This window comes from Rhinoderma darwinii, chromosome 7 (genome assembly GCF_050947455.1).
Source record: "Rhinoderma darwinii isolate aRhiDar2 chromosome 7, aRhiDar2.hap1, whole genome shotgun sequence".
NCBI classification, from domain to species: domain Eukaryota; kingdom Metazoa; phylum Chordata; class Amphibia; order Anura; family Rhinodermatidae; genus Rhinoderma; species Rhinoderma darwinii.
Window position 1 is genome coordinate 66,124,076 of NC_134693.1, and position 27,665 is coordinate 66,151,740.

General features: G+C 44.4%; 1 protein-coding gene across 2 annotated transcripts; it reads left to right on the forward strand.

The window, feature by feature from the left end:
• Window positions 1–729: 729 nt before the first annotated feature.
• MGST3 (microsomal glutathione S-transferase 3) lies at window positions 730–27,665 on the forward strand. Of its 2 annotated transcripts, none has more exons than XM_075833484.1 (6): window positions 730–838; window positions 14,813–14,936; window positions 18,080–18,153; window positions 22,937–22,994; window positions 25,953–26,025; window positions 27,379–27,665. In XM_075833484.1, the coding sequence occupies exons 2-6, from the start codon at window positions 14,820–14,822 to the stop codon at window positions 27,498–27,500; spliced, it is 444 nt and encodes a 147-aa protein (XP_075689599.1). In that variant the 5' UTR covers window positions 730–838; window positions 14,813–14,819; the 3' UTR covers window positions 27,501–27,665. The 2 variants fall into 2 exon arrangements, with proteins under 2 accessions (XP_075689599.1, XP_075689600.1); XM_075833485.1 differs by lacking the exon at window positions 730–838 and adding an exon at window positions 1,040–1,115.

The window sequence follows — 27,665 nt, forward strand, 5'->3', positions numbered from 1 at the left end:
TAGGGTCAAGATTTGACTTATCGGTAAAAAGACGCAAGCAGCGATGGATTTTACAAGGTTGATAGAAACTCTTGTATGTAAGATGCAGTAAAGCCGGGATTTTACAGCAACAGTCGCACGTGACTCTGTCGCCGGGCGCAACTAGTCTAATCCAAAATTAAAGCTGGGCGCTGGTTTCGGAAATACAGATCCAATGAGGTAGATTATTCCAGTTAATAGATGATGTAAAATTCGGTTAGACATAAGAACCAATCTTTCCTGTGATCCACTCTGCGCAGTCATTATACCGGGACAGCGGGCGCACGGCCAAAGACCGCTGTGTCGTGCAGTCACAAAAAAAATCAAGCATGCTGGACTTTTTGCAACTGTGGCGTCGTGGTAACTTGCAGGTCACATTGACTTTCATTACCTGCGTCGCAGGCAGCGCGACACTGCGGTCTTTGGACGTGTGACCTGTGTCGCGCCAAAGTCACCGTGTAGCCCTAGCCTAATATGGCAGAAATTAACACTGTACTTATCACATGCGATTTTGAGGTTCGATCTCACAGCATGTCATGCAATAAGTCGAGTGAAACCCAGACAGCAGCAGACTGTGTGAATTTAATAAGGTGAAGTCCTCCATAATAAGTGGTATAGATTATTTGTAGCTTGTCGCAAAAAAACCAGAAAGGAAGGAGAACAAAATTACCACAAGCAGCCCCTCAGCCCACTGCTTATGGCGCACAGTGGTGGAGGGGGCGGAGTCGAGGCCCCGCCCAGCTATATATCTCCTCCGACTCTCACACACCGCAGGACTGTCTGGCGGGTAGAGTGCGGTAGTCACAGGGTGAAGTGTAAGGTACGTGATATCTATTTAACCGGAAGAGCTGCGACCACAGTGCGGTCACATGAGGGTCTAGTAGTGCGTGTGGCCTCCGCTCGGTGGTCGGCGGCGCTGTCTTGGGCTCTCACTTCTACTTCCTGCTCCATGTAACCTTGACATTATCTGGAAAGTCATGTGCCGCTCCCGCGGCCGGGAACGTAGAGAGCAAGTTGTCCCCGCTCTAGTGTCAGGCCGGCTCTCCGATATTGGGCTTGTTCTATTCAGGGGATTACTGAAGTGGAACTGGGCAGAGGTATAATAGGTGGTCTGTAGTGCTGGGAACTGGTGGTACGGGTTGCGGAAAGATGACCTCCAACATGGCAGGAAAAGAAAGCGAGTCCCAATATTGTAACATTGATCTGCCAGTTAAAACCTGTGACCGGCCAAACCTGTTGTGTAGACTCCGCAGCACAGACTGGCACCCTTATGAATACGATATCACCACTAACCTCTTACCAACCACACTACTGACCTGTGCCCCTGGTGTGTGGGTACAGGATCAGACTGGCACACTAGATTGGAAATTAGAAACCTCCAGTAGCCCAGGTTCTTGCACATGTTCACACTGAGTGTTTTGCAGGCAGAAAATTCTTCCTGGAAAAGCTCTGGTTTTGCACCCTAGGTGGTTTTTGATGGTTTATTTTTTTTGGGTTTTTTTTAAACCCATTTCTTCAACAGGCGAAAGGGAAAAAATGTGATCAGTTATTGACCTAAAGCGTGTCGGCCGTTCAGTGTTTTTCTGTCTCCCATTCATTGCAACAGGGTTTTTGAGGTGGAAGACGCCTCAAGATAGAGCATGTTGCTTTTTCCTGTTTTTTTTTTTTATTTATTTTTTTCTGCTTGCAGGGAAAAAACGCCTCAACCTCCCATTGAAGACAATTGGAGGCAAATTTGGCCATTTTTTGCCACGGATTCCGTGTAAAAAAAACTTGTTCCAAAAACGTGTTGACAGGGCCTAAGAGGTCCCTGAAGATCCAGAAGAAAACCCTAATCTCACGTTGTCTTGTGCTGCTCTGGGTCTGTCATTCTGAGTATCACACGAACAAGCTGTTAGGCTTTGTTCAGACGACCGGGTCGGCCATTTTTCGTGGCTGACTTGAACCAGTTTTCACGGGTCCCTCAGACTGGTCTATTGAAGGATCTGTGAAAATGCGCAAAATTAGGGCATGTGCTTTTTTTTTTTTTTTTGTGAATTGCCCCATAGACATGCATTGATTTATGGCTGTTAAAAAAACAAAAAAAAACTGCAAGTTCTGTCACAGCAGCAGCAGAAAGGTGTTGATCGTGCTGTAGGACAATGCGACTCACGTGGCTTGTGATGCTGCTCCATGTACTTGCCTAGAGCAGTAGTTGTCAAAGTGTTTGATCGTCAAGTTTTATGAGCATCCAGACCTGCTAGTTTGTTTTATCTCTGCATAGCTTTTTCACCTCATGTGTCTAGTTGATTTGATTAATAGCTGAACGAGCTTAATTAGGCCTAGATCTGAGCATCTACTCCCCTATAAATTTAGATGTAGCATATGGGGAAGGCACTCGTGCAGGGGGGCACGACGGCAGAAGTCATCTCTGGCTAAGTGTCATACTGTCAAAGTGTCCTGGCAGTTATACATGGCAGTTATACATGGCAGTTATACATGGCAGTTATACATGGCAGTTATACATGGCAGTTATACATGGCAGTTATACATGGCAGTTGGACAGGGCCAGTGACAGGTAAGCTGCATTACCAAACCAGACAAACTAGCCCACGCTCTCAATATTAGATTTCTAACTATCTGTAAACAAACATGTTTGCCACCGCTCTCATCATTGTAGCTGCTCTTGGTTTTCTATCCTATCGCCCATTTAAGACTTGCCCAAACACAGTCCGCATCAGTCCTTCTATCCTGGCCTCACCCATGTACAGCTCCCATTCACTATTCACTTTCCTCAGTCAACTTAACCCATCTCATCCCACTGCCCAACATAAAAAACGCTCTCATAAATCACAGAACCATCTGCTGTCACTCTCCATTCTCCTGCTATTAGCTGCAGGGGACATCTCTCCCAACCCTGGGCCTCCCTTTTCTTCTGCCAAGCTCAACCACTTACCTGCCACACATAGAAACCCTGCAAATCTTCTTGCCATTCCTTGTAGGTCTTCTCCTGTCTCTTTTAACTGTGCTCTCTGGAACTCTCGGTCCGTGTGCAACAAACTCACCTTTATTCATGACTTATTCCTTTCTAACTCTCTCAACCTTCTGGCTCTTACAGAAACATGGCTACACCTGTCTGACACTGCTTCCCCTGCTGCTCTATCTTATGGTGGTCTCCAGTTCTCTCATGCCCCCAGACCTGAGAACAGGCAGGGTGGAGGAGTAGGTATACTTCTTTCCCCACACTGCACTTTCCAGGTCATTCCCCCGGTCCCCTCACTCACATTTCCCTCTTTTGAAGTCCACACCCTCAGACTCTTTCACCCTTTTCCCCTCCGAGTGGCAGTTGTCTACCGCCCACCGGGCTCACCCCGCCAATTCCTGGACCATTTTGCTGCCTGGCTTCCACAATTTCTATCCTCTGAAACACCCACTCTCATCATGGGTGACTTCAACATCCCCATTGATAACCCAATCTCCTCATCTGCCTCCCAGTTTCTATCTTTAACCTCGTCCCTCGGTCTGTCACAACTTACTAACTCTCCTACACATGAAGACGGGCATTCACTTGACCTGGTCTTCTTCCGGCTCTGCTCAGTTTCTGACTTTATTAACTCTCCTCTCCCACTTTCTGACCACAATCTTCTCTGCTTTACTATCAAATATTCTCTGCCTCCTCAGGTCATCCCTACGTATCAGACATACAGAAATCTACATGCCATTAACACTGTTAAACTCATAGACAGTCTACAGTCCTCATTGTCCCCTATCTCTTCCCTCTCCTGTCCCAATCTGGCTGCCAAACTTTATAACGACACTCTCAAAAATGCATTGGATGAAGCAGCCCCCACTACACTCCGAACCACCCGACAAAGACGACGACAACCCTGGCACACGCCTCAATCCCGCTTTCTTCAGCGGTGCTTGAGATGTGCCGAACGACTGTGGAGAAAATCGCATTTGGATGCAGATTTCCTCCATTACAAATTTATGCTCAAAACTTACAACTCTGCCCTTCACCGAGCCAAACAAGTCTATTTCACTTCTCTCATCTCCACACTATCTAATAATCCAAAACGCCTCTTTGATACTTTTCACTCCCTCCTTAGTCCTAAAGTGCAGACACCAATCACAGATCTCAGTGCTGAAGACCTGGCCAATTATTTTAAAGTTAAAATTGACAACATCTGACATGATATTATCTCCCAGTCCCCTAGTAACATCGATCCCCTTCCCCCCCACACTCCCTCTACTTCACTCTCAGCATTTGACCCAATAACTGAAGAAGTCTCGAGGCTCCTCTCTTCTTCTCGTCCTACTACCTGCCCTAGTGATCCTGTCCCCTCACACCTCTTCCAGTCCCTCTCCCCAGCTGTCACTAGTCACCTCACTAAAATATTTAACCTCTCTTTCCTCTGGTATCTTTCCCTCCGCTTTTAAACATGCCATTATAAACCCATTATTGAAAAAACCAACACTTGACCCATCCAGCGCTGCCAACTACCGACCAGTCTCTAATCTGCCCTTCATCTCCAAACTCCTGGAACGCTTGGTCTACTCTCGCCTTATCCGCTATCTCTCTTCTAACTCCATTCTTGACCCCTTACAATCTGGTTTCCGCACTCTACACTCCACAGAAACTGCCCTTACTAAAGTCTCAAATGATCTCTTGGCGGCTAAATCGGACGGTAAATCCTCTCTCCTGATTCTTTTGGATCTCTCTGCAGCCTTTGACACTGTAGACCACAAACTCCTACTTAACATGCTCCACTCTATTGGCCTCAAGGACGCGGCTCTCTCTTGGTTTTCCTCCTATCTCTCTGACCGCTCATTCAGTGTGTCATTTGCTGGTTCCACTTCTTCTCCTCTTCCCCTTGATATCGGGGTTCCTCAGGGATCAGTCCTAGGTCCACTCCTCTTTTCTCTCTACACAGCTCCTATTGGACAAACCATCAGCAGATTTGGCTTCCATTACCATCTCTACGCTGATGACACCCAATTATATACCTCTTCCCGTGACATCACCCCTGCTCTAATACAGAACACCAGTGATTGTCTGTCCGCTGTCTCTAACATCATGTCCTCTCTCTATCTGAAACTGAATCTTTCTAAAACTGAGCTCCTTGTGTTCCAACCATCTACTAACCTCCCTAAACCTGATGTCTCTATCTCTGTGTGTGGCACTATCATAACTCCTAAGCAGCACGCCCGCTGTCTCGGGGTTATTTTTGACTCAGATCTTTCCTTTACTCCTCACATACAATCACTTTCACGCTCCTGTCATTTTCACCTCAAAAACATCTCCAGAATCCGCTCTTTTCTTACGGAGGAAACTGCCAAAACTCTCATTGTTGCTCTGATTCACTCTCGTCTTGATTACTGTAACTCATTACTAGTCGGTCTTCCCCTCACTAAACTCTCCCCTCTCCAATCTATCCTCAATGCAGCAGCCAGGCTCATCTTTATGACCAACCGCTACACCAACGCCTCTAATCTGTGCCAGTCACTGCACTGGTTGCCCATCCCCTTCCGAATAAAATTCAAACTTATTACTCTCACCCACAAAGCTCTCCACAGTGCTGCACCTCCTTACATCTCCTCCCTCATCTCTGTCTACCACCCTACTCGGGCTCTACGTTCTGCCAACGACCTTAGATTAAAATCCTCCATAATCCGAACCTCCCACTACCGTCTCCAGGATTTCTCTCGTGCTGCACCCGTCCTCTGGAATGCGCTACCCCAGACAATCAGATTAATTCCCAATATCCACAGTTTTAAACGTGCCCTGAAAACACATCTATTTAGACAGGCCTATAAAATTCCCTAATCTGACTCCTTTTCATGGCCCTCCATTTAGATTAGTCATCAGAATAAGATTCCCTCACACTCCTTCTCTTCATGTCCGTCATACACGGATACTGGCTGGTGACCGGCTCATGCAGCTTTATGTTACCACCGCATGTGTATAAAAATGGCCGGACCATTGTACAGAACAAACACTGTTACACTTTGTGTCTCCCTTATGTCCTCATAGATTGTAAGCTCTTGCGAGCAGGGTCCTCACTCCCCAGGTTTGAATTGTAAATGAACTTTGTCACTATGTAATGTCTGATATTGTTTTCATGTTCCCTCTACATTGTAAAGTGCTGCATAATATGTTGGCGCTATATAAATAAAGATTATTATTATTATTATTATTATTCCTACATTTGTGCCCAGGCCACACCTTACCTTTTTCTTTCAGACCCGGAACTGTGCCATGTTTTTGTTACTCTGGGAAGGTACAGAAGTATTGCCACACAGCAGAGTACTTAAGAACTAGTATTTCCACCCCCAGCTCAGCTTGACCCTCGTCTGGCAGGCTTTTCTTCTGATGCCTACACTGGCAGCAGCAGCGTCACATCCCCCGCTCCTAAGCTGACCATACTAGCAGGCCAGCCCCTGGAAGGTTTTCAGATGTTCTGGCCCTACATGAGCTCCGCTCTTTATCGTCACCACTACCCTCCTCTGACTTAATCACCTCCTCGTTGCCTGGTTCACACGTCATGTCCAAAAACACATCATCGTCTTCCTCATTGCTGCCACTTCTGAGGTCTCATGGGCTCCTTTCCCCCCTCACCATATCCACCTCTGTAACTTCCACAGCTATGCGTCTCTGCCACCTCCAAAAGCTGACTGTCCTCATCACTGTTGTTGGGTATCTTCCTTATCCGTAGCACCTGGGGTGCTGGATCGTAGGGTAAAAGGTGGTGCCCCACTAGGAGGAGGTAGTGAAGGCAGATAATGGAAGGAAAAGGCTTCTGTTAGTGTGCCAAGTAATTGTAGGAATCCACTGAAACCTGGCTCAAAGCCATAGCGTCAGTCTTCCTCCTGAGATTACCAAGCGTGAGCCAACCAGTCCACAATGGTCCTATCCTCTGAAATAACATGCCCACTGGAGGAGATGGACAACTCTGGCTTGCTGTTGCTACTACCAGGCACATGGCTGCTGTTACTACTTGGCCTGGGCACTTAGCTAATGCCAACAGTGCTGGTAATGGCACAAAACATCCTTACTAGCAGAGGACACGGCACGGGTGTTTTGTTTTGTTTTTCCTACCCTTTCTTTTACCCGACCTATTCTATTTAAAAGTTTTAAAACTGACACACAACACTCTGTGCTATCTGCGATTTCTGTGTAGTATTTGAAAAAATGCGCACAACAGGCCAAAAGATTAAGTTTTGCAGAGTAAAAACTTAGCTGAAATTGATTGGGCAATGAACAGACCAACACTCTGATGCTTTTCAGAGAATTTCTGTACTCTGAAATGAAACGGCACAGCGCTCACCCAAGTCTCTGCCGCTTCGGTGGGGGCCGCTGTGCTTGGACCCCCACCGATCAAAAGTTAAAGTTTAGTTACACTTTAAATCGCTCTCTACAAAAGTCTAAGTCTAGCCCCACCCTTAAAAGTTAAATATTTCTCAGATCAATTGTGCATCACTCATTGTTTCACCAATGAATAGTTTCATTTTTTAAAGGGAATGTGTTGCCAGCAAAACATGATTTTTTATTTTTTATTTTTTTTTAGTTAAACAATTAGTGTATAGGTGATTAAACATTGTTCTAATTTTATTTATTTTTTTCACGAGTCAGGAAATATTATAAATTGGATTCAATTGGATTCTAATTTATAATATTTCCCATTGCTGGTCACTAGATGGAGCCATTCCCAAAATTGCAGCATTGCATGTGGTAAAGCAACCACATTGCTTTATGCTGCAAAATTGGGTAAAAAGCCCTCGCTCTAGTGAGCTCTCAGCATCCCCCCCTCCTTTGTCCTGGCTAGTGCCGGGATAAACGAGGGAATTGAACGGTCTAACCTCCTACACTGTGTGTCGCCATTTTTTGAGCTAACAGTGTAGTAGGTTTACATACAGTAGTAAACACACACGAACATACATAGAAATCTCTTACCTGCTCCTGCCGCCGCGGCTCCCTCCGGCCCGTCCGCTCCGTCTGCTGCCGCTGGTCCAAGTGCACAAGTCCGGAAGCCGCGACAGGAAGTAGTAATCTTACTGTCCGGCCGCGACTTCCGGTCCACAGGAAAATGGCGCCGGACGGCGCGCATTTCAAATTGGACTGTGTGGGAGCGGCGCATGCGCCGTTCCCACACAGACGGCGTACACAGAAGTGGATGGAACGGGCCCCGTTCGCAGTCCCTATGGGACTGGAGCTGCCGTATTCCATGTCTGTATGTGTCGTTAATCGACACATACAGAAATGGAAAAAAAAATGGCAGCCCCCATAGGGAAGAAAAAGTGTAAAAATAAGAAAAAGTAACACACAAACACAAATTAATCCAAACGTTTTTAATAAAGCACTAACATCTTTAACATATTTTTTTTTTTGTGGTAACCCTGTTCCTTTAACCCTTTAGTGACCACCAACATGCCTCGTCACAGCGGTCACTAAGGAGCCTTAGGCCCCATGCACATGAACGTGCTTTTGCGGCCGCAATTCCCCCGAAAATCCATGGGAGAATTGCGGCCCCATTCATTCCTATGGGGCCATGCACATGACCGTGGCTTCCACGGTCCGTGCATGGCTCATGGCAAATAATGGCCGTGGCCAGGTGCACGGCCCATGATTTGTGGGTGGCTCGCATGTGACGCTCTGCTGCCGGCTGACCCGAAAATCACGGCCGTGCACATGGCTACGGTTGTGTGCATGAGGCCTTGGGTTAGGTCGCTGCCTTTTCATGGCAACCTAGTCTAAGTCCTGCACAGATGTCCTGTGCAAGCTGGAGGGGGTGCTTGGCTGTCTGGCGACAGACTAAGCCCTTATTCACACGACAGGGTTTCCCGGGCGAGTGACGGCCGTTCATAAATCGTCCGTCACCCGGCTGCATTAGGAACAATAGATCCCTAATGGGGCTGTTTACATGACCGATAATTTTTTTTGACGGCCCGGGAAACCTGGCCGTCCAAAAATGGGACATGCCCTATTTTCAGCCGTTTGCCCGGCTCCCATAGAAGTCTTTGGGGCCGGGTAATACACGGCCATCACCGGAATGTGTCCCGAGTGATGGCCATGTATTCCGTCGCTCGCGCTCTCTCTCCTCCTCCTCCTCACAGTACAGAGTGCATGTAAGGAGGAGGAGGGTCTTTTTACGCTCCCTGTAGAAGTCGGAATCTCAAATCCCCGGCCGGGGATTGGGTATTCTGCTACAGGAGAAGTGAGTGACTACGCTGTCCATATTTGGACACAGCGACGTCACTCACTTCTGAAGCGGAATCCCCGACCCCGTGGCCGGGGATTCCTCTCCTGGAGAAGTCGGTGACTAAACTGTTCATATATGGACATTGAAGTCAGTGACTTCTCCTGGAAGGGGGGGGGGGATGGGTGCAACCTGCAGGGGCCTGTGTGGCATTATCTACAGAGGGCTCTGTGTGGCAACAAATTTAAATGAAATTCATCCGATTTTAAAACGGGCAGGGCAAAAAACGGCCGATTTTATTGGCCGACACTCGGACCTTGTCGTGTGAATGAGGTGTTACGCCTCATTCACACGACAGGGTCCAAGTGTCGGCCGATAAAATGGGCCGTTTTTCCCGGCCGGTTTGCATCCGTTCCGGGCCGTGTTGCCGTTTTTAACGGCCGATTTTTGACCCGTTTTGCATCTGTTTTTTTCCCTGTCCGTTTTAAAATCTGATGAATTTCATTTAAATTTGTTGCCACACACTGCCCCTGTTGGTAATGCCACCCTGCCCCCTGCAGGTAATGCCACCCAGTCCCCTGTAGGTTGCACCCACCCCCCCCCCCCTTTCCAGGAGAAGTCACTGACTTCAATGTGCATATATGGACATTGTAGTCACTGACTTCTCCTGGAGAGGAATTCCCTGCCACAGGTCGGGGATTCCGCTGCAGAAGTGAGTGACGTCGCTGTTTCCCTATATGGACAGTGTAGTCACTCACTTCTCCTGTAGCGGAATCCCCAATCCCCGGCCGGGGATTGGAGATTCCGACTTCTACAGGGAGCGTAAAAAGACCCCCCTCCTCACATGCACTCTGCACTGTGAGGAGGAGAAGGAGAGAGAGCGCGAGCAACGGAATACATGGCCATCACTTGGGACACATTCCGGTGATGGCCGTGTATTACCTGGCCCCATAGACTTCTATGGGAGCCGGGCGGCCGGGTAAACGTCTGAAAATAGGGCATGTCCCATTTTTTAACGGCCAGGTTTCCCGGGCCGTCAAATCGGTCGTGTGAATAGCCCCATTAGGGGTCTATTGTTCCTAATGCAGCCGGATGATGGCCGATTTATGAACGGCCGTCACCCGGCCGGGAAACCCTGTCGTATGAATAAGGGCTAACTCCTTCTCCAGCGGTAGTAATCAGAGTTTACGTTGATCACGACTGTTTAACCCGTTAAATGCTGCAGTCAATAGCATTTAATTTGTTTAGAGGGACGGCGCTCGCTCTTACTCATCGGCCAAACCCGATTGGGCCTCTGATGGGGTGCCATGGCAGTCGGGGGACTAACAGGCCTCGAGACCTGCCCTGGATATATGCCTATAAGGATGTTCCAGAGGCATGGCCTAATAGATTGCCTGTCCGTTTTACACGGACAGGCAATAATTCTTTGGTATACGAAGTATATCAAAGCATCATGCAAGTGATCAAAAGATCCCCTAGTGGGGCTAAAAAAATAAGTAATAAATGTTAAATAAAAAATAAGTTTACGGTTAAAAAAACATAAATTTTTCCATCAAAGTGGCTTTATTTAGTAAGTGTAAAAAAAGAAATAAAAGTAAACATATATGGTGTCGCTGCGACCGTAATGACCCAAACAATGAAGTTAACATGTAATTTAAACCGCAAGGTGAACACCACAAAAAAAGGCAAAAACTATGGTAGAATTGCAATTTTTCCGCATTGCCCCCCAAAAATTTACATGTACAAATGAAAACTGTCTTGTCCCACAAAAAACAAGCCAACCTAACTAAATTCACGTAAAAATAAAGTTACGGCTATTGGAAAGCTGAAGTGCAATTTATTTTTTTTCTTACATCTTCGAAGTTTTTTTTTTTTTTTATTGTGCAAAAGTAGTAAAACATAAAAAAACCTCCATGTGTGGTATCGCTGTAATCGTACCGACCCATAGAATAAAGGTAACCTGTTCACACTGCACGGTTAACTGTGTAAATTTAAAACTCATAGAATTAGTTTGTTTGTTTTTGTTTGTTTTTTTTTTGGCATATCAGTGGGAAAATTGCAATTTTCATTCTGCAATATCCACTGTGCACTAATTTCTGCAGAACACATGTGGGGTCAAAATGCTCACAATACCTCTAGATAAATTTCTTCAGGGATGTAGTTTCCAAAATGGGGTCACTTTTTGGGACTTTCCACTCTACTGGTACCTTAGCTCAGTGCAACATGGTGTCATAAGTCTGATTTTGTAAAACGTCCACTCCAAAAACCAAATTGCGCTCCTTCCCTTTAGAGCCTTGCTGTGTGTCCAAATAGCTGGTTATGACCACATGCAGGATATTGCCGTACTCAGGAGAAGTAGCCTTTTCTCCTTTATCCCTTGTGAAAATGAGAATTACATTTTTTAGTGGCTCAAATTTGATATTAATTTCTCCTTCCTAATTCCAATAAATTTGGCAAACAAAATGGCGTCAAAATGCTTGCATTACGCCTTGATAAATTGCTTGAGGGGTGTAGTCTGCCAAATGGTGTCGTTGTGTGTGTGTGTGTGTGTTTCCACTGTTTTGGCACCACAAGACCTCTTCATACCGGACGTAAAATATATTCTAATAAAAAGGAGGCCCCAAAAGAAGCTCCTTTGCTTCTGAGGCCGGTGCTTCAGTCCAAAAGCACACTAGGGCCACATGTGGGATAATTCTAAAAACAGAAGAATCTGGGCAATAAATATTGAGTTGCATTTCCCTGTTAAAACCTTCTGTTACAGAAAAAATTGATTGAATATGATTTTCTGCAAAAATAATTTACTAATTTCACCCCTTTTCACTTTGCTTTAATTCTTGTGAAACGCCTAAACGCCGTAAACTGTCTTAATGCTGTCTTGAATACTTTGAGGGGTGCAATTTGTAAAATGGGGTTATTTATGGGGGTCTGTAAAGTATGGGCCCCTCAAAGGCACTTCACAACTGAACTGGTCCCTGAAAAAATAGCCTTTTGAAATTTCCTTGCATATGTGAGAAATTGCAGCGAAAGCCTTGCAATGTCCTAGAAAAAGAAAATGTTCAAAAAAACAATGCCATGAAGTAGACCTATGGGATATGTGAAATAGTAACTTTTGTGTGGTATTACTATCTGTTTTACAAGCAGATGCATTTCAATTTAGGAAAGCGTAAATTTTTGCTAATTTTCCCTACGTTTGTGTTTTTCACAAATATTTAATAAATGACATTTTTCTTCACTAACCAAGTACAATGTGTCACGAGAAAAGCATTCCGGAGTTATTACCACAGAAAGTGATCCATTGAAAAAAATCTGCTTAATCTTTTAAAGGGGTTTTCCCACAAGGGACATTTATGACATGTCGACAGGATATGTCAGATGTGGGTCCCACATCTGATACCGAAACCGATCTCTAGAACGGGTCCCCCTAAACCCCGTTATAGCTCTGTCTATCCCTGACTCCTGGCCACTTCCTGACTTTATGGTCGGGAGTTACGAAAACAGCATAACTCGCTGATCTACGCTGTTTCTGTAACGCCCATAGTAGTGAATGGCAATTACGGAAGCAGCGTGGCGTGCGAGCTACGCTGTTTCCTTAACTGCCATTCAGTTCTATGGGGCTTACGAAAACAGCGTAGCTCCGTGAGTTACACTGTTTTCACCTTCATGGTCAGAAATCAGCCAACACACACAGAGGTAGAATGGGGTTTAGAAGCCCCGTTCTAGAGATAGGTGGGGGTCCCAGTGGTGGGTCCTGCATCTATCTGAAATGTATGACCTATTCGGTGGATATGTCATAAATGTCCCTTTAAGGCCAAAACAGGCTGTGTCCTGAAGGGGTTAAGGCCTAAAATAGGCTGGACACTTAGGGGTTAATGCTGTTGGATCTGCTTTTACTGCTGTCTAAATTCCCTTTTCGCCACACATGTGGTCCTTCATACAATTCTTGAAATGAATAAATCATGCACCACACAACAGACTGCATCACCTGATCCTTCCCGTGAAGGAACCCAGACCCTTGGGGTATGTTCATACAGAGTTTTTTGACGTGGAAACGGCTTCGGAAAACATGCCAAAAAAACGTCCGAAAAGGCCTCACATTGATTTCAATGGGAGACGGAAGCGTTTTTTTCCTGCAAGCGTAAAGTCTCGTGGGAAAAAGAAGCGACATGCCCTATCTTTGGACGTTTACGTCTCTGACCTCTTATTGACATCAATGGGAGGCAGAGAAAGTGTATTTTGCTGCATTTTTTGCCTGTCGCGCTCAATGGCTGTGGGCGAAAAACAGCGTGCAGGCAGAGCAAAATCTGCCTCAAAATTCCAAACTGCAAAAAACTGTGTGAACCCGGTCTTAGGGGAGGGATCCACGTGGTATTACAAGCATTCTTGTGGATTCCTTCTGTAGGTCTGGGTAGTTTAGCAGAAGTTTTTCCTGCCTGTTGCTGGGCAGACTGAACACTCCCCTGTGATCATGGTCATTGGGCTACAGCTGTGGCCTATGTGACTGTCAGCTGACCAAAATTCCACCAATCCCCAACTGTTGCTAATGCCCTGACAGTCAGGGTAGATAGGTGGGAATACGCAGTAATCTAGGCAGACCATCTGGCGTATTCCTAAGGGGTGATGCTGCCCCCCCCTTACTGTTTAGCTTATGTTGTATCTTGTCATGGCCTGTGTTCAAAGGTGTAAGTTGCTCTGCATGAGTGGACATATCTGATTTGTGGTAGGCTTGAGTTTATGGCTAAATCGGGTTTGATTTATAAAGCTTTAAAGGCTTTATTGTTACAATCTAATTGATGGTTTGTCACTAACAAAGTCCTTGGCCAAATTATTTTACCACCATCCAGTATTGACTTTTATTTGCATATAAATTAATATTGAGGTTTTATATTAAAGTATCTTTTGTAATCCCATAGATTCTGACAACTTGAGGGGGTTATCTAATGGTCCATGTAACAAGTCCAGGAAGTGGCTTTTTCTTTCAGCGTCCCTGTTTGGCACATTGTGGAGCTGTTTAGTGGGTGTAATTGTACCCAGTATTACAAATAGATTTGGCTGCGTTCTCGTGTCGTCTGTATTTTGTGGTCCACAACCATAGGACGGTCACGTGATTGGATTTTCTATGTATTTCGAAGCAATGTATCTGCAAAATGCAGACCACACACGGATGGCTTCCGTGTGCTGTCCGTTTTTTCTGACGTTAAGATTTGAATGGTGACATCATGACTTGTTCTAATATTTGCAAAATGAAGCCACAGATCCACAAAACCTGTGTGCATGGCCCCATAGAAACTAATGGGTCAGTGTGTTCTCCACCAAAAAATGCGGATAGCACATGGAAGAAAAAACTGCTGTGTGCATGACCATTTACCCAGAACAGTTTCCGTTGGAGTGTGTAGGTTTTTTTTGCGGCTAAGTGTCTGTTCCGCAAAATTATAGCACATGTTCTATTCTTGTCTGTGTTTGCGGTCCATCTTAACCATTCTAGTGTATGGGTCTGCAAGAAAAAAAACAAAAAACGGACAGCACACGGAAGCCACCAGGATCCGTGTTTTGCGGTCCGCAAAATTGAATCTGTCGTGTGCATGATGCCTTAACACAATATTTTTACACTTGTTTTACAGAATCAGAATGGTTGTCCTTTCCAAAGAACATGGCTACGTGCTCCTGACCGGTGCAGCAAGTTTTGTAATGGTGGCTCACCTGGCAATAAATGTGTCAAAAGCCCGCAAGACCTATAACGTAGAGGTAGGAACTAGACTTCACATTATGAAATATTCTCATGTGCTGTGTATTTATATAGGTTCAACGCTATCTGTTAAAGTATATGTGAGATGTAGCTAATTTTGCAACCTGTCCCTCTTCTCGATATGAGCAACTATATAGTTCATAGCAATGTTTTTGGTGTGGTGACTGGCACTATGTTCATTTCACAACTGCAAGTAGCAAATAATATACTGACAATATGGTGATCTAATTTGGTCAAATATCCAGTGAGCAGTAAGGTTAGACCCTATTCACACGACAGGGATTCCCGGCCATGTGACGGCTGTTTTTTTTAACAGCCGTCACACGGCCGCAGTAGGAACAGTAGACCCCCAAATGGGGCTATTCACATGGCCGTTTTTTTGACGGCACAGTAAACCGGGCCGTCAAAATATGGTGCATGCCCTATTTTCGGCCGTGTAAAGCACTGCTGTCACTCTGATGTGATCCAAGTGACGGCCAAGCTGGTTTCCGCTCCAGGAGAAGTCTTTGACTTCACACTCCATATATGGACAGTGAAGTCAGGGACTTCTCCTGGAACGGTCCCCTACAATGGCGATATCTACAGAAAGGTAGGGGGGGGGGGTGCTATGTAAAACATTGCTGTGTGGCACTTCCTACAAGGGGGGCTGTGTGGCAGTATCTACAGAGGGCAGTGTGTGGCATTATCTACAAAGGGAAGTGTGTGGCAAAAAAAATGTACAAATGAAATTCATCTGTTTTTAAAATGGACAGTGAAAAAAACTGATGCAAAACCGGTCAAAATTGTCCTTTAAAAACAGACACACTGCCTGGAACGGATGCAAAACGTCAGAGAAACTGACGAGCAGCTGTTTTTATCAGCCCACTCTCGGACCCTGTCGTGTGAATAGAGCCTAAGTGGGAAGGGACCATTGGCTCTATTGATGATCATTGGAAATCTTGTTCAGAAAGGGTGCGGTGCCTCAATTGTCGTTTTATGGAAGACTTCCAGTGGAAACATAACGTTCCATGTCTGCATTCCCCACCTGACTGTATACCACACTACACTTTTTTATTTTTTATATACTCTACTCTTTGAACTGCTGCCTTTTCTGTGCTTTAAAACAAGCCTCCATCTTGATTCTAAGGGTATGTTCACAGTGTTTTCAGTCGTATTTCTGGGCATAGATGTTGTCAAACCGCTTTCCGTTGTAATCAATGGGATTTGGTACAGATGGGGTGTTTTTGCTGTTTGGAGAATTTTTTTTTTTCATAGGGTCAATTGAAAAAAAACTCTTCAAAAACGTCTCACTACTTTTTCAGCTTCAAAACCAGCTGAAATCAGAGGCTGGTTTCCCTTGAAAACAACGCCATAGTTTTTATAGTTTTTAATTGTGCATGTGAACATACCCTTAGGCCGGGTTCCCACGGGGCAGATACGCTGTGTAAAAAAAATCATGCAGCGTATCGAACCTGGGACACAAAGCCCTTCTGTCCGAAAAATCATACTACGTTGTGGTGCTGTTTTTCTAACTATTTCCGCTGTGGAATGCAGCGCTCATACTTGCCTTTCCCCTCCTTAGACGTCTGCTCCAGCCTCCTATGATGACGTGGCAGGACATGACGCTGCAGCCTTGGCTTCCCCATCGAATTTAATGGGGATGCAAACACAAAATCTGCAAAAACGCAGCATAATTTGACATGCTGCAGAATTAAATTCTGCACTGCAGGTCAATTTATTAACGTTTATACTGCGTTTTTTTTGTTTTTCCGCAGCCAAATCTCATCCACTTTACTGTACTGTAAACGCTGCAGAGTTTCCACACACAATTTCGCAGCGTTTACGCTACGTGGGAACCCGGCCTTAGACTTACCCAGCCTTCTACATTTTTTGTATTGTTTTTTAACAATCGCATGATGCTTCACCACAGTATCACATGACCAGCTAAAGACCATACCATTGCATGCTGGGTGACACTGATTATCATTCTCTATTCTCCTAAATAAGTTGAGAAACCGTAAGTGCCAGGGAGGCTGCACGATCTTCTTCTACATTATACCTGTGTGGCAGGAACCTGTCCAAGTATACGTGGTAGCTGACAGAAGTTTGTCATACCCCCCCCCCCCCTTTGCAAAACAAGTGTAGTACAGGAACTGCTGAAGCCTGTGATGGGTGACACTTAGATCTCCATAGGCTCAAGTAGAGAAAGCGAGGCACCGAGCCTGAATCACTCTGCTAAGCAACCATCTAATATATAGATAGTTGCAGCAGGAAAATTAACAGGTGAGATTGACACATGGAATACCATAATGGTACACATGGGAAAGTTTAGTTTTGGCCGGAGTGTCCCTTTATGTGACACTCACTGGCTATCATCTATTTTTAAGGCACTCTTCACATCACGTTTTGTCCCCAGTCAGAGGTATACATTGGGAATCAAGACCTATACCGGAAGGCTGCAACGTAACCCCCTGTATAGACAGTGGGATGCTTTTCCTGGGCAGAGTGCTACCTTAAGTGCTGTGCCTGGGGAAGGTTTTGATGTAACTGCTTTCTCTACCTCAGCTTGGGTCATTTTGGGAAGAGATGGTGGACATGATTAATAGGGTATACTCAGCTGCTGTGTCTCGATCACACTTTGTTTCTATACTAGAATATGTGGAAGATATGTAAGGCTGTGTTCACATCTGTCAGGGCTTTCCGTTCTGCTCAGTCACCTGAGCAGAACAATGAGAAACTGGAGCTGCCGACGGAACCCATTCTTTCATTATTTTGTTTGCCAACTAAGACATAATCTGCGTCTGACGCAGATGTGAATAGTCTTACTGAACCAGAGAAGCTTGGGTTCAATATGGATTGTACTGATGACCAACGCTTCCTATGGAGTGCCTCTGATTTCCGTTCTGCTCAGTCATAGTGTGCAACTCATTGCAAAGCAAACTGCGGAATTTAAGAAAAGAGCGTGGGCGACTAATGGACTGGTGTTCAACAAAGTTGTTTGCACTTTTTAACAGAATCTTTGGGAGGGCATGTTTTTATTGCGTTTACAATTATAACCCTTTAGTCATCCTGTAGTGCCACGACCACCGTATTTAGTTACTTTTTTTTTTTTAATTGAGATTCCGTGTTGCTTATGTTTATAACGTTTGTTTGATTTCTTTAGTATCCCAAACTATATAGTGATGATCCTGAAAATGGCAAAGTTTTCAACTGCATCCAGCGAGCTCATCAAAACACGTATGTAACTTCAGTTCTCCTCCCATATTTCCTGAAATTCTCAACCTCCTATTGGGCTGGTACTAAAAACAGACTTTTGGCTGCAATACCAACTGTTACACCATTTGCCAGCATTCCTTAGTGATGTGTTGTGCAACATTCATGTGAAATTCTCAAAAGTTGCAAGTACATGAAACTGAGTGAGATTTATCAAAAGGTTTGTAAGCGAAGTTTAGAAATGGGCACAAATAGTGCATATCCCGTTTGTCACATTTACACACATTGGGGCAGAATTACTATTGTGCCAGAACTCTGTCCGAAGTTGTGCTTTTTTTTTTTTTTTTTTTGCTGCAAGTTTATTTAGACAAACCTATTGCTTTGTCCCAAAAACTCCCTTTAAACACTTTGGAAAAGAGGGCATGACTTGCAACATGCTGAGGTGCTGCAAACTTGCACCAAAACTGGCTTGCACTGTCTAACAACTAGACTGTATTAGTAAATCTGCCCCAGTGCGTGTACCACGTCTGACCCCCATTACATCTTTGCAGAGGTTATCTAGCTTTCCCAGACCACATTCCAAATGTGCCTAGTTCTGTGGTGATGAATCCCTCCCCATCTAGCTAGACTGGCTTGCTGTTTAGGGTCCTGGGAATGTTGGGTGACACAGGAGCTGCAGTGGTGACCAGACTGTTGCCCTGATACATGGTTGTATGTTGCATAAACAATATGTCCTCTATCGCAGTCCAACACAGGTTGTTGCCCAGCTATTCCAGATCTGCCTAGTTAACTGGTTGCCGACACAGGACGAGTATGCTCGTCCTGAGCGGCGAGCACTTCGCGCATTAGGACGAGCATACTCGTCCTGTGTGACAGCAGTCTCTGCTGTCTCTGTGTGCGATCGAGAGCGGGGCAACGGCTGTAATATACAGCCACGGCCCCGCTCTGACAGCGGAGAGGAGAGAAACCTCTTCTCTCTGCTGTTAACCCTTTGAAAGCTGCGATGACAGCTGATCGCGGCGTTCAAAGAGAGGGGACTGCACATTGATCGCGTCACAGAAAATAACTGTGACGCGATCAAAGCCCACAACTCGTATGGTCAGACAGCCCAGGGTCCAGTGAAGGACCCCAGGGCTGTCTGAACATATTTCCTGTTAGGGCATACTGAGGTATGCCCTAACAACTGCCTGGGTACGATCAGTAACAGGCTAATGTACTGGCATATAGATCTATGCCAGTACATTACAGTTACAAAATCAAAATCAAAATGATAAATCCCTTTATGGGATTAACAAAAAAAGTTAAATGAATGTAAAAAAAAATAATGGTAAATAAATAAATAAAAAGTAAATCAAATACACAGAAACACACATTTTTTATAATAAATAAACTTTAAAATATAAGTCCCAAAACATGAAATAATATGGACATATTATGTATTGCCACGACCGTAACAACGTGTACAACAAATGTATACCATTATTTATGATGATCGGTGTATGGTGTAAAAAAAAAAATATTAAAACTGCTGCGCAACTGCTTTTTTTCTGCATTTTAATCTAATTAAAAATTTATAGAAATTAAACGATAATGTATTTGTACCAAAAAATGGTACGTACATAAAGTACAACTCGTCCCGCAAAAAACAAAGTCTCATACAACTATGTCGTACAAAAAATAAAAGCGTTATGAGCGTCGGGATGCAAAGAGGGAAATGTAAAAAAAATTGCTCTGTCCTCAAGGCTAAAATTGGCCGTGTCCTTAAGGGGTTAAAGGCTATGTACACCTCTGAACTGAATTTTGTTAAATCTTTATATATTGCTCGTTTTGCCTTCGTTCTTCAAACTTCCTACCATTTGGCTGCTGTAGTCTGCAACTCCTGTAGATGGCTGATCTCCTGGTCACCATTATTTATTTATCTTTATTTTTTAACTGCCATGAAAAATGGATAAAAATGTGGAGACACTGATGCATGTTTCTGTACAGGACCGTATTCCCGCTGTGAGGCAGGGACACCTAGCGCCATACATAACTCTGATGCTATGAGCCCGGCTCCCTGAACTGTTTGGTCTGGGAAATGCAGCCGACATGCGCTCCGTATATCATGAACCGAACCCTGTCGTGTGCATGAGGCCTTAGTGTTTGCAGGAGAGCAGCTGTCTACAAGAGTTAGACTCCACAGCAGTCACATAGTATGACTATTTAGAAAGTTGCTTAGGTTTGAATTTAGGAAGCAAATAAACCATAAAAAAATAATTCAGTTCAAAGGTGTACATAGGTTTTTAATCTAAGATTTGAGACTTGGGGATTTATCATTGTATGACGAGGCAGATTTGCTATTCAGGAGCCTGGTAGTATCCCTGTGAAGCTGCAATGGACAAAACTGTTACAGTATGGAGGATTTACCACCGCATAGCTAGGCAGAGTTATCATTGAGTCCTAGGAGAGCCGGGTTACAAACCATGTGGCGCTGTGATAGACTTCTGAATACTAAATCTACCTGGCTCCTAAATCATGCCACAGCCAGGCAGATTTGCCTTCAGGAACCTGGGTAACTTGTCCAATGTTTGTTTACAAGTGGCTTTTCTGCTGCAAGTTTTTGCTGCTCTTTAATTTGCAGGAAAATATTTATCCGCAAATGCTGAGACGTGTAGAACCACAGTTGCCCACTACACAAAGTAACTGAAAACCACAAACCTATAAGCCAGAATCGCACACTTTGTGTTTTTTTTTGGCTGTTTTTTTATCCAAAACTGCATAAAAGTAAGAAAAGGTATAAAGAAAAGACTGATTCATTGTCTTTCTTTTGTGTTCCCTCCTGTGTTTAGCTCCATAAACAGCATCAAAACTGTGTGTGATCCTGGCCTTAGGCCGGGTTCCCACGTAGCATAAACACTGCGGAATTGCCACAACGACATTGTGTGTGGAAATTCTGCAGCATTTACTGTAGCAGCAAAGTGGATAAGATTTAAAAAATATCATGCCCACACTGCAGAGATAATAAGCAGCGTAAATCTTAATAAATTGACCTGCGGTGCAGAATTTGATTCCGCAGCATGTCCATTTATGCTGCGTTTCAGTTTATTTTCTGTTGCTGGTTTTCCCCATTAAATTCAATGGTTATGCAAATCCCGCAACAAAGTCAAGGATTGCGACTTCTGCAAAAATCGCAACTACGGAATAAAAAGAAAAAAAACTATTTACCAAAAAGTCTGTTTATTTATCCTGTCTGGACCCCTGGGATGATGTTGCAACCCATGTGACTGCTGTAGCCAGTCACCGGCTGTAGCGGCGGTCACATGCAATGAAACCCAGGCCGGCCTCCAGGGATATGTCAGAGGGCTGGCTTCCTGGGATGACTTTGGCTGCAGTGGAGGTCACATGGGATGCAATCACAGGTTGCAGCAGTCATATGGGCTGCAGCATCATGTAGGGAGGAAAGACGGTACTGCATAGGAGGGATGTGTTGCCATAACGGCATAGGCAAGTATGAGTTTTTTTTTTTGTTTTTTTTTTTTTACAGTTTCTTTCTGCAGTCCAAAATCCGCCCGAAAAACGCACCACAATGTGGTGGAGGTCTGACACTCTTCGTGATTTTGTACGCAGCGTATCTGAACCGTGGGAACCCATCTTTAAACTTTCATATCCCACGTGCAATTATTGCCTTGGCGTTGCACTGATGTCCTACTTTACTATAATGGAGACGCAGCTCCACCCTTTTTTTTTTTTTTCTTTCCCATAACCGTTTCAGCAGAGATGTCATGCTGGTGCACACTTCTAATACCAGGCAACCTCCAGCCAAAGAGGTCTCCAGGACTTCAGCAAGCAGTTTTGTCTTGCAGGCTTAATGGTTTTAAGGTTTAGGGTTTCTTTAGAGGGCTTTTACAGGATTGGGGGGCAGTGTGTGTGACATAGACACTTTTCTCTTCTTTATGCCACCTTTTGGTTGGCTTACTTTAGACCAATATTTTGCTGCATTTAAAGGCCATGCCCCTTTCCAGACACTTAAGTGTCTAAAGCCCATAACAAATCTGGTGCACGGTTTGCTGGTTTTTTTTTTCCCTCGTTTTCTTCCTCTATCCTGCAGATGGAGTCAGAAGTCTAAGCATTGAGCTTGGTAAATCTCCCCTGTTGTGTTAGCAATAACAGGTTGTCGTGGTCTTTGAGAAAATGGGCCACTAAAATGTATGTTGGGGTATGTTCACACAGGGCGGATACGCTGCGTATTAGAGTATCCATCCTGGATGCTGCGGGGTGAAAAACTGCACTATATTGTGGCAAAGTTTTTCGGCCAGAATGGGAAAGTGGAAAACTGCACATAAAAGAAAAAAAAAGTTTGATACATAGCCATGGTAACTTGTTTGTGTGCAGGCTGGCCTCCTGGGATGATGTATGATAAAAACCCAAGTGACCGTTGCAGCCTGTGTTTTGGCTGCAGTGGTCACATGGGATGAAACATCATCCTAGAAGTCCGGCCTGGATGAAGAAAGTCTGGGTAAGTATTTATTTTTTATTTTTGGGGAGTTGCATTTTTTTTGCAGCAGAATTTCTGCTATTTGTTGTGGATTTTACCACCCCATTGACTTCAATAGGGAAAACCCACAATAAATAAGCAGCGATTTAAAAAAAAAAAAAAATGCACCGCAGGCCAATTTATGAGCGTCTTTTCTGCTCATAATTTACACAGCATGTGGATGAGATCTGTTCTGAGTATTTTTCGCAATGAAATCCGTTGCCGCTCTGTGTGAACTTACCCTTATAATGGATTTATGAAGATTTTAACATGTAAATCCTCTATCTTCTACAGTCTAGAATCATACCCTGCTTTTCTGTTTTTTCTTGCTGCTGGAGGACTTACGCATCCGGTGAGTGAATATTGTGTTTTACTTGGTTGCGAGTGTATCATGCATAGTCATCACAAGTTTTGAATTTGCAGGGTTTATAGGGTTAGTAATCTTCAATCTTTGTACACACGAGTCAGATTTGCAACGGGCAAATCTAACCTGTGGATCTACAGCAGAAATCTGAGGCTTATCTTAGTTGTTCGAAGTGAAGAACAAAAATTAAGTTAAAGTAATGTAAAAAAGAAACAAAATTGGGATCTCTGCATTCGTATGTCTGAGCTATTACAATATACCATTATTTAACTCGCACTGTGAATGCAGTAAAAGACAAAAAATTGAAACCACAAATCACTTATTTTGGTCACCATAGCGCCCAAAAAAAAGTTGTACATACCAAAATGGTGCCAATAAAAATTACAGCTCGTCCCGCATAAAATAAGCCCCAATGCCACTCAATCCATGGAAAAATAAGTTATGGCTCTAAGAATGTGGTGAAACAAAAAATTAAAAATAAAATAAAATGTTTGAACAAAAATTATTCTTGAGTATCAATCTACCATGTATTCTGCCATTGGTTCCCACATGGACCATGACAGCTGGATCATCACAGGCCCCTCCCAATAATTTATCCACCCATTTCACCACATGCCAAATCCTGGCACCAGGGAGACCGCAAACTATTCGGTTGAGGCGGTCTTGACTACAAATTATTCTATCAGTCTTCCTGATTATAGAATCCCCTACAAGTACTAATTGTCTTGCTTTACCAGCATTACCATCCCGCCGACTACTAGCTGGGCTGTTCTCCCGGCTGTTAGGGAGATCAGTATCCACTAGGGCTGCCATTTCTGAGACTGACACCCTCGCATCATCAGCCAACTTGGCAATTTTGCTTGGAATAACAAACCGGATTGGCCTTTTTCTTGGACCCCTTTCTACTGCTCCTAACTACATTAACCCAGCTACTTGCCTGGTCCTCCTGACCCATGTCTTCACCCTCCAGATCTATCCCAGTAACTGCTTGCTCAGTGAGCAGCAAGCCCTGTTCAAGATTGTCTATCTCCCTCAGTGTTGCATTTTGCTCCTCCAGATCTCTGAGCTTCTGGGTGAACAACATGCTCACATCTAGGTTCTCCAGCACCCAGGGCAAAGATTCAGTTTGGCACCCAAACCTCTTTCCCAACATCTCCTTCCCCCTTGCCATGATTTGTTTTCTCTACCAATCAATGAGGTGTCGTTATTTTTATGTACCTTAAGCATAAAGCTAGTTGTACATTTTACAAGCAATATAGTTCTATATACATCACCATAACCAAGCTCTCTACATATATACAGCACCAGACCAAAGTTCCATACATATATCAACACAAAACAAAGTTCCCCAGGAGTCAGCCCAAAGGAAAGGAGGCAGCACACCAGCATGGATTCATGCTTGAGAAAGGCTCGCATTGAGCTGAAACGTTGCACCGTGGAATAAAAGGATCTTCACTTTGAAAATTTGGTAGTGCTGTCTCCATTTCTTTTTTAGCATGGATTCAAAGGTGTTTAGTCACCCAGTGTATAAGTGGCAACGTTTCACCTTCTCGAAGGCATTTTCAAACGTGCTGCCTCCTTTCCTTTGGGGTTACTCCTGTGGAACATTGTTTGGCTCTGTCTGAGATCCATGGTCAGATCTCTGGAGGTTCAAGACCCATTACCTCTTGTTGTGCAGCTCCTTCTTGCTCTCTATTTGGACTTTATATACAGTGCCAGCACCAAGCTCAGTACATGTATACAGATATAGCCCCCCTGTAGATAACGTCTGTCACATTTTTATTAGAAAAAAAAACAAAACTTTACATGCTCACCTTAATCCTGTTCCTGCGCCGTCCTGTGGCAATGCCAACCTGCTCTTCTGAGCAGGCCTGCTGGGGTTGAATGACGCAAGCCGCGCAATGACATGATCACGGATTGACAGGGCAAGTCAGTTCCCTGCTAATCGGCGCAGGAGGGGGTGGCGACGGCTGGTTTCAGTGGTGCCGCCCCCTCAGAGGCAGCAGGCCGAGGTCATGAATGGTGTGGCCCTGGTGTCAGCGCCCCCCCCCCCACCTTCCCTCTTAGTTGCGCCCGGAGCACATGCCCCGCCTGCCCCTCCCTAGCTATGCCCCTGCATGAGGCAAACTGTGCACTGAAAACCTCCAATCTTGCTATCCATAATCCCAGCTACAAAGGACAGTGAACTATTGAAAATAAATAGTGTTACCCTAAAATAGAACTTATTATTATTCTGCATTGTCATTGCCACCAGTGATAACGGGACCGATAGAGGCAGCAGCGCCACTCGGCACCTGATATTTGGCGGTCTGATCACTCTGGCAGCCAGCTTGAACCCGAACTGCACAACTTAAATATACATTGGCGTGGGTTTAATATCCAGGACCACCCACCATAAACCAGTTAAGCGTTTGTGTTCTGAGTGGATTACAAATTCTTAGTACTGGTGAACTGCACGGCAATGTTGAGTTAAAAGGGAGGCTAGGAAATGGCAGATCCAGAATGCTATCATAACTCTGAATATTACACATTTACCCCACTATTTCTCTATGAAATTTTAAAGTGTTTTTAAAAGATCTGTGACTGGCAATTTATTCAGGACAAGGAGGTAAACGCCTAAATCACCTGTGTGGTCACCATACATGAACCACAGGCTATAGCTGGTATAGTTTCTGCTTGTTTATAGACCTTTATCGTGACATTTGAAGAAAAATCCATGTAGATGGCGCTCATACTAACTCTCTCATAAATAATCACAAGCTTTGCCACCCTCCGGTGTCTTGTCATGGACTAGCATTTAAAACCTCAGATATTGTGAACAGATCAGCTAAAATAAGATGGAATGTTTACACTGTAGAACATAATGGTATGAACAGTAATACTGACTTATTGCCTCTAGATTTGATAGATTTACTTTTTTTTCTTTTCTTTCTAATATATTTGTAGCGCGCTACTAGTTTGCTTGGCGTTACCTGGATTGTTGGCAGAGAGCTGTATGCTTCTGGATATTCTACAGGAGGTGAGAACAAAACGCTTTCTCATCACATTACATTTTTATTTACCTTCTGCTTTGCTAGCAGAGGTTTCAATATGAATACATAACTACAATCCTATGCCTTGATATATTCTGCTTCATTTTTTTCATATATTTTTTTCAACTTTACCCTGCATAATTTAAGTTTCTCAGTACATGAAATAAACTTAGAAAATTCAACTGGTCCTGCAAAAGCATTCATAAGGCTCTCGAGGGAAAAATAGGTTATGGCTCAGAATGACTCTGGAAAAACCAGATTTAACTACTAATTGGCTGTCTATGCAAGCTTTGTTAATCCCCGGAGAAACAGGCCTTCCACTAGCCCTCTGACCAGCACTAGTGAGCTTGGCTGCCCCCTCTCTTTTTAACGGAGTGCAGGAATTTCTACAGCCCACACTGCTCATTTGGGAGACCAAGTGGAGTCCGTCTCTCTCATAGGCTAGAGAGTTGTCCCTTAGGCTGGGTTCACACGACCATGTTACGTCCGTAATGTATGGAACGTATTTCGGCCGGAAGACCCGGACCGAACACAGTGCAGGGGGCTAGGCTCCTAGCATCATAGTTATGTACGACGCTAGGAGTTCCTGCCTCGCTGCAGGACAACTGTCCCGTACTGTAATCATGATTACAGTACGGGACAGTAGTTCCACGCAGAGGCAGGGACTCCTAGCATCGTACATCACTATGATGTTAGAAGCCCGGCCCCCTGCACTGTGTTCGGTCCGGGTCTTCCGGCCGAAATACGTTCCGTACATTACGGACGTAACATGGTCGTGTGAACCCAGCCTGAGAGAGAAACCAGTGTGCTGACCTCAGGGACTCTAGTCTCTCCCTTGGGTGCGCTGGCATTCTCACAGCGGCTTCACAAGACCGCACTGTACCACTCCACTTAGCTTCACATTCACCTTTCCCCTCTTCCATACTGTACTTGGGCTGCATTAACACACTACAAGCAGCCTCCTATGGCAGCTCACTAGTCACTCCCTCAAATATAAACTCTCCCCTTTTATTACTAACCTGGGTCCTCCTAGCCAGCGTCCTGATGCAACTGCTGTGCCTCCGCTCACAACCATGTCAGTGTAGGCTCAAGCATTCTGGGCACCTGCAATAATGACAGTCTGATAACACAGACATGTGCGTGCGCGCACACTCGTACCAACAAACTATTTGCTGCCTGTATGGACATGGCAATGTAAATGCTTGAACTCACACTAGTCACTGTGGTGGTGTTTAGAGACTTCATACAATAGTGTAGGCATTTTTAGTAACACAAAATAAATTGTTTATCAAAATGTTTGACATTTACATTTTTTTTTTTTTTTTTTTCCCTCTGTTTAGATCCAAGCAAACGTTCCAGAGGTGCCATCGGTGGTTTAGCTCTGCTCGGTCTCTTTGGCACTACTGTATGCTCTGCATTCAAGTTGCTTGGCTGGTCTCTTAGCCCAAAAACCTGGTGTTGAGGAGTGGTAAAACAGTGGGAACAAACAGATGTGTTCACTAGGAGACCATTAAATTCATACTTTACCCTTGTTTCACCCTGATTGGTACTTGAGGGGTGGAACAGGCCTATGTATCTTAAAGTTAGGACACCATTTAATTTATAAATAAAATATTACAATCTAAAA

Excerpts from the sequence above, each read along its gene's own strand:
- MGST3 (XM_075833484.1), top strand. The coding sequence starts at position 14,820 with ATGGTTGTCCTTTCCAAAGAACATGGCTACGTGCTCCTGACCGGTGCA. Across the intron at positions 14,937-18,079 it reads GCAAGACCTATAACGTAGAG|TATCCCAAACTATATAGTGA; the intron begins GTAGGAACTAGA and ends TGATTTCTTTAG. Across the intron at positions 26,026-27,378 it reads TTCTGGATATTCTACAGGAG|ATCCAAGCAAACGTTCCAGA; the intron begins GTGAGAACAAAA and ends CCCTCTGTTTAG.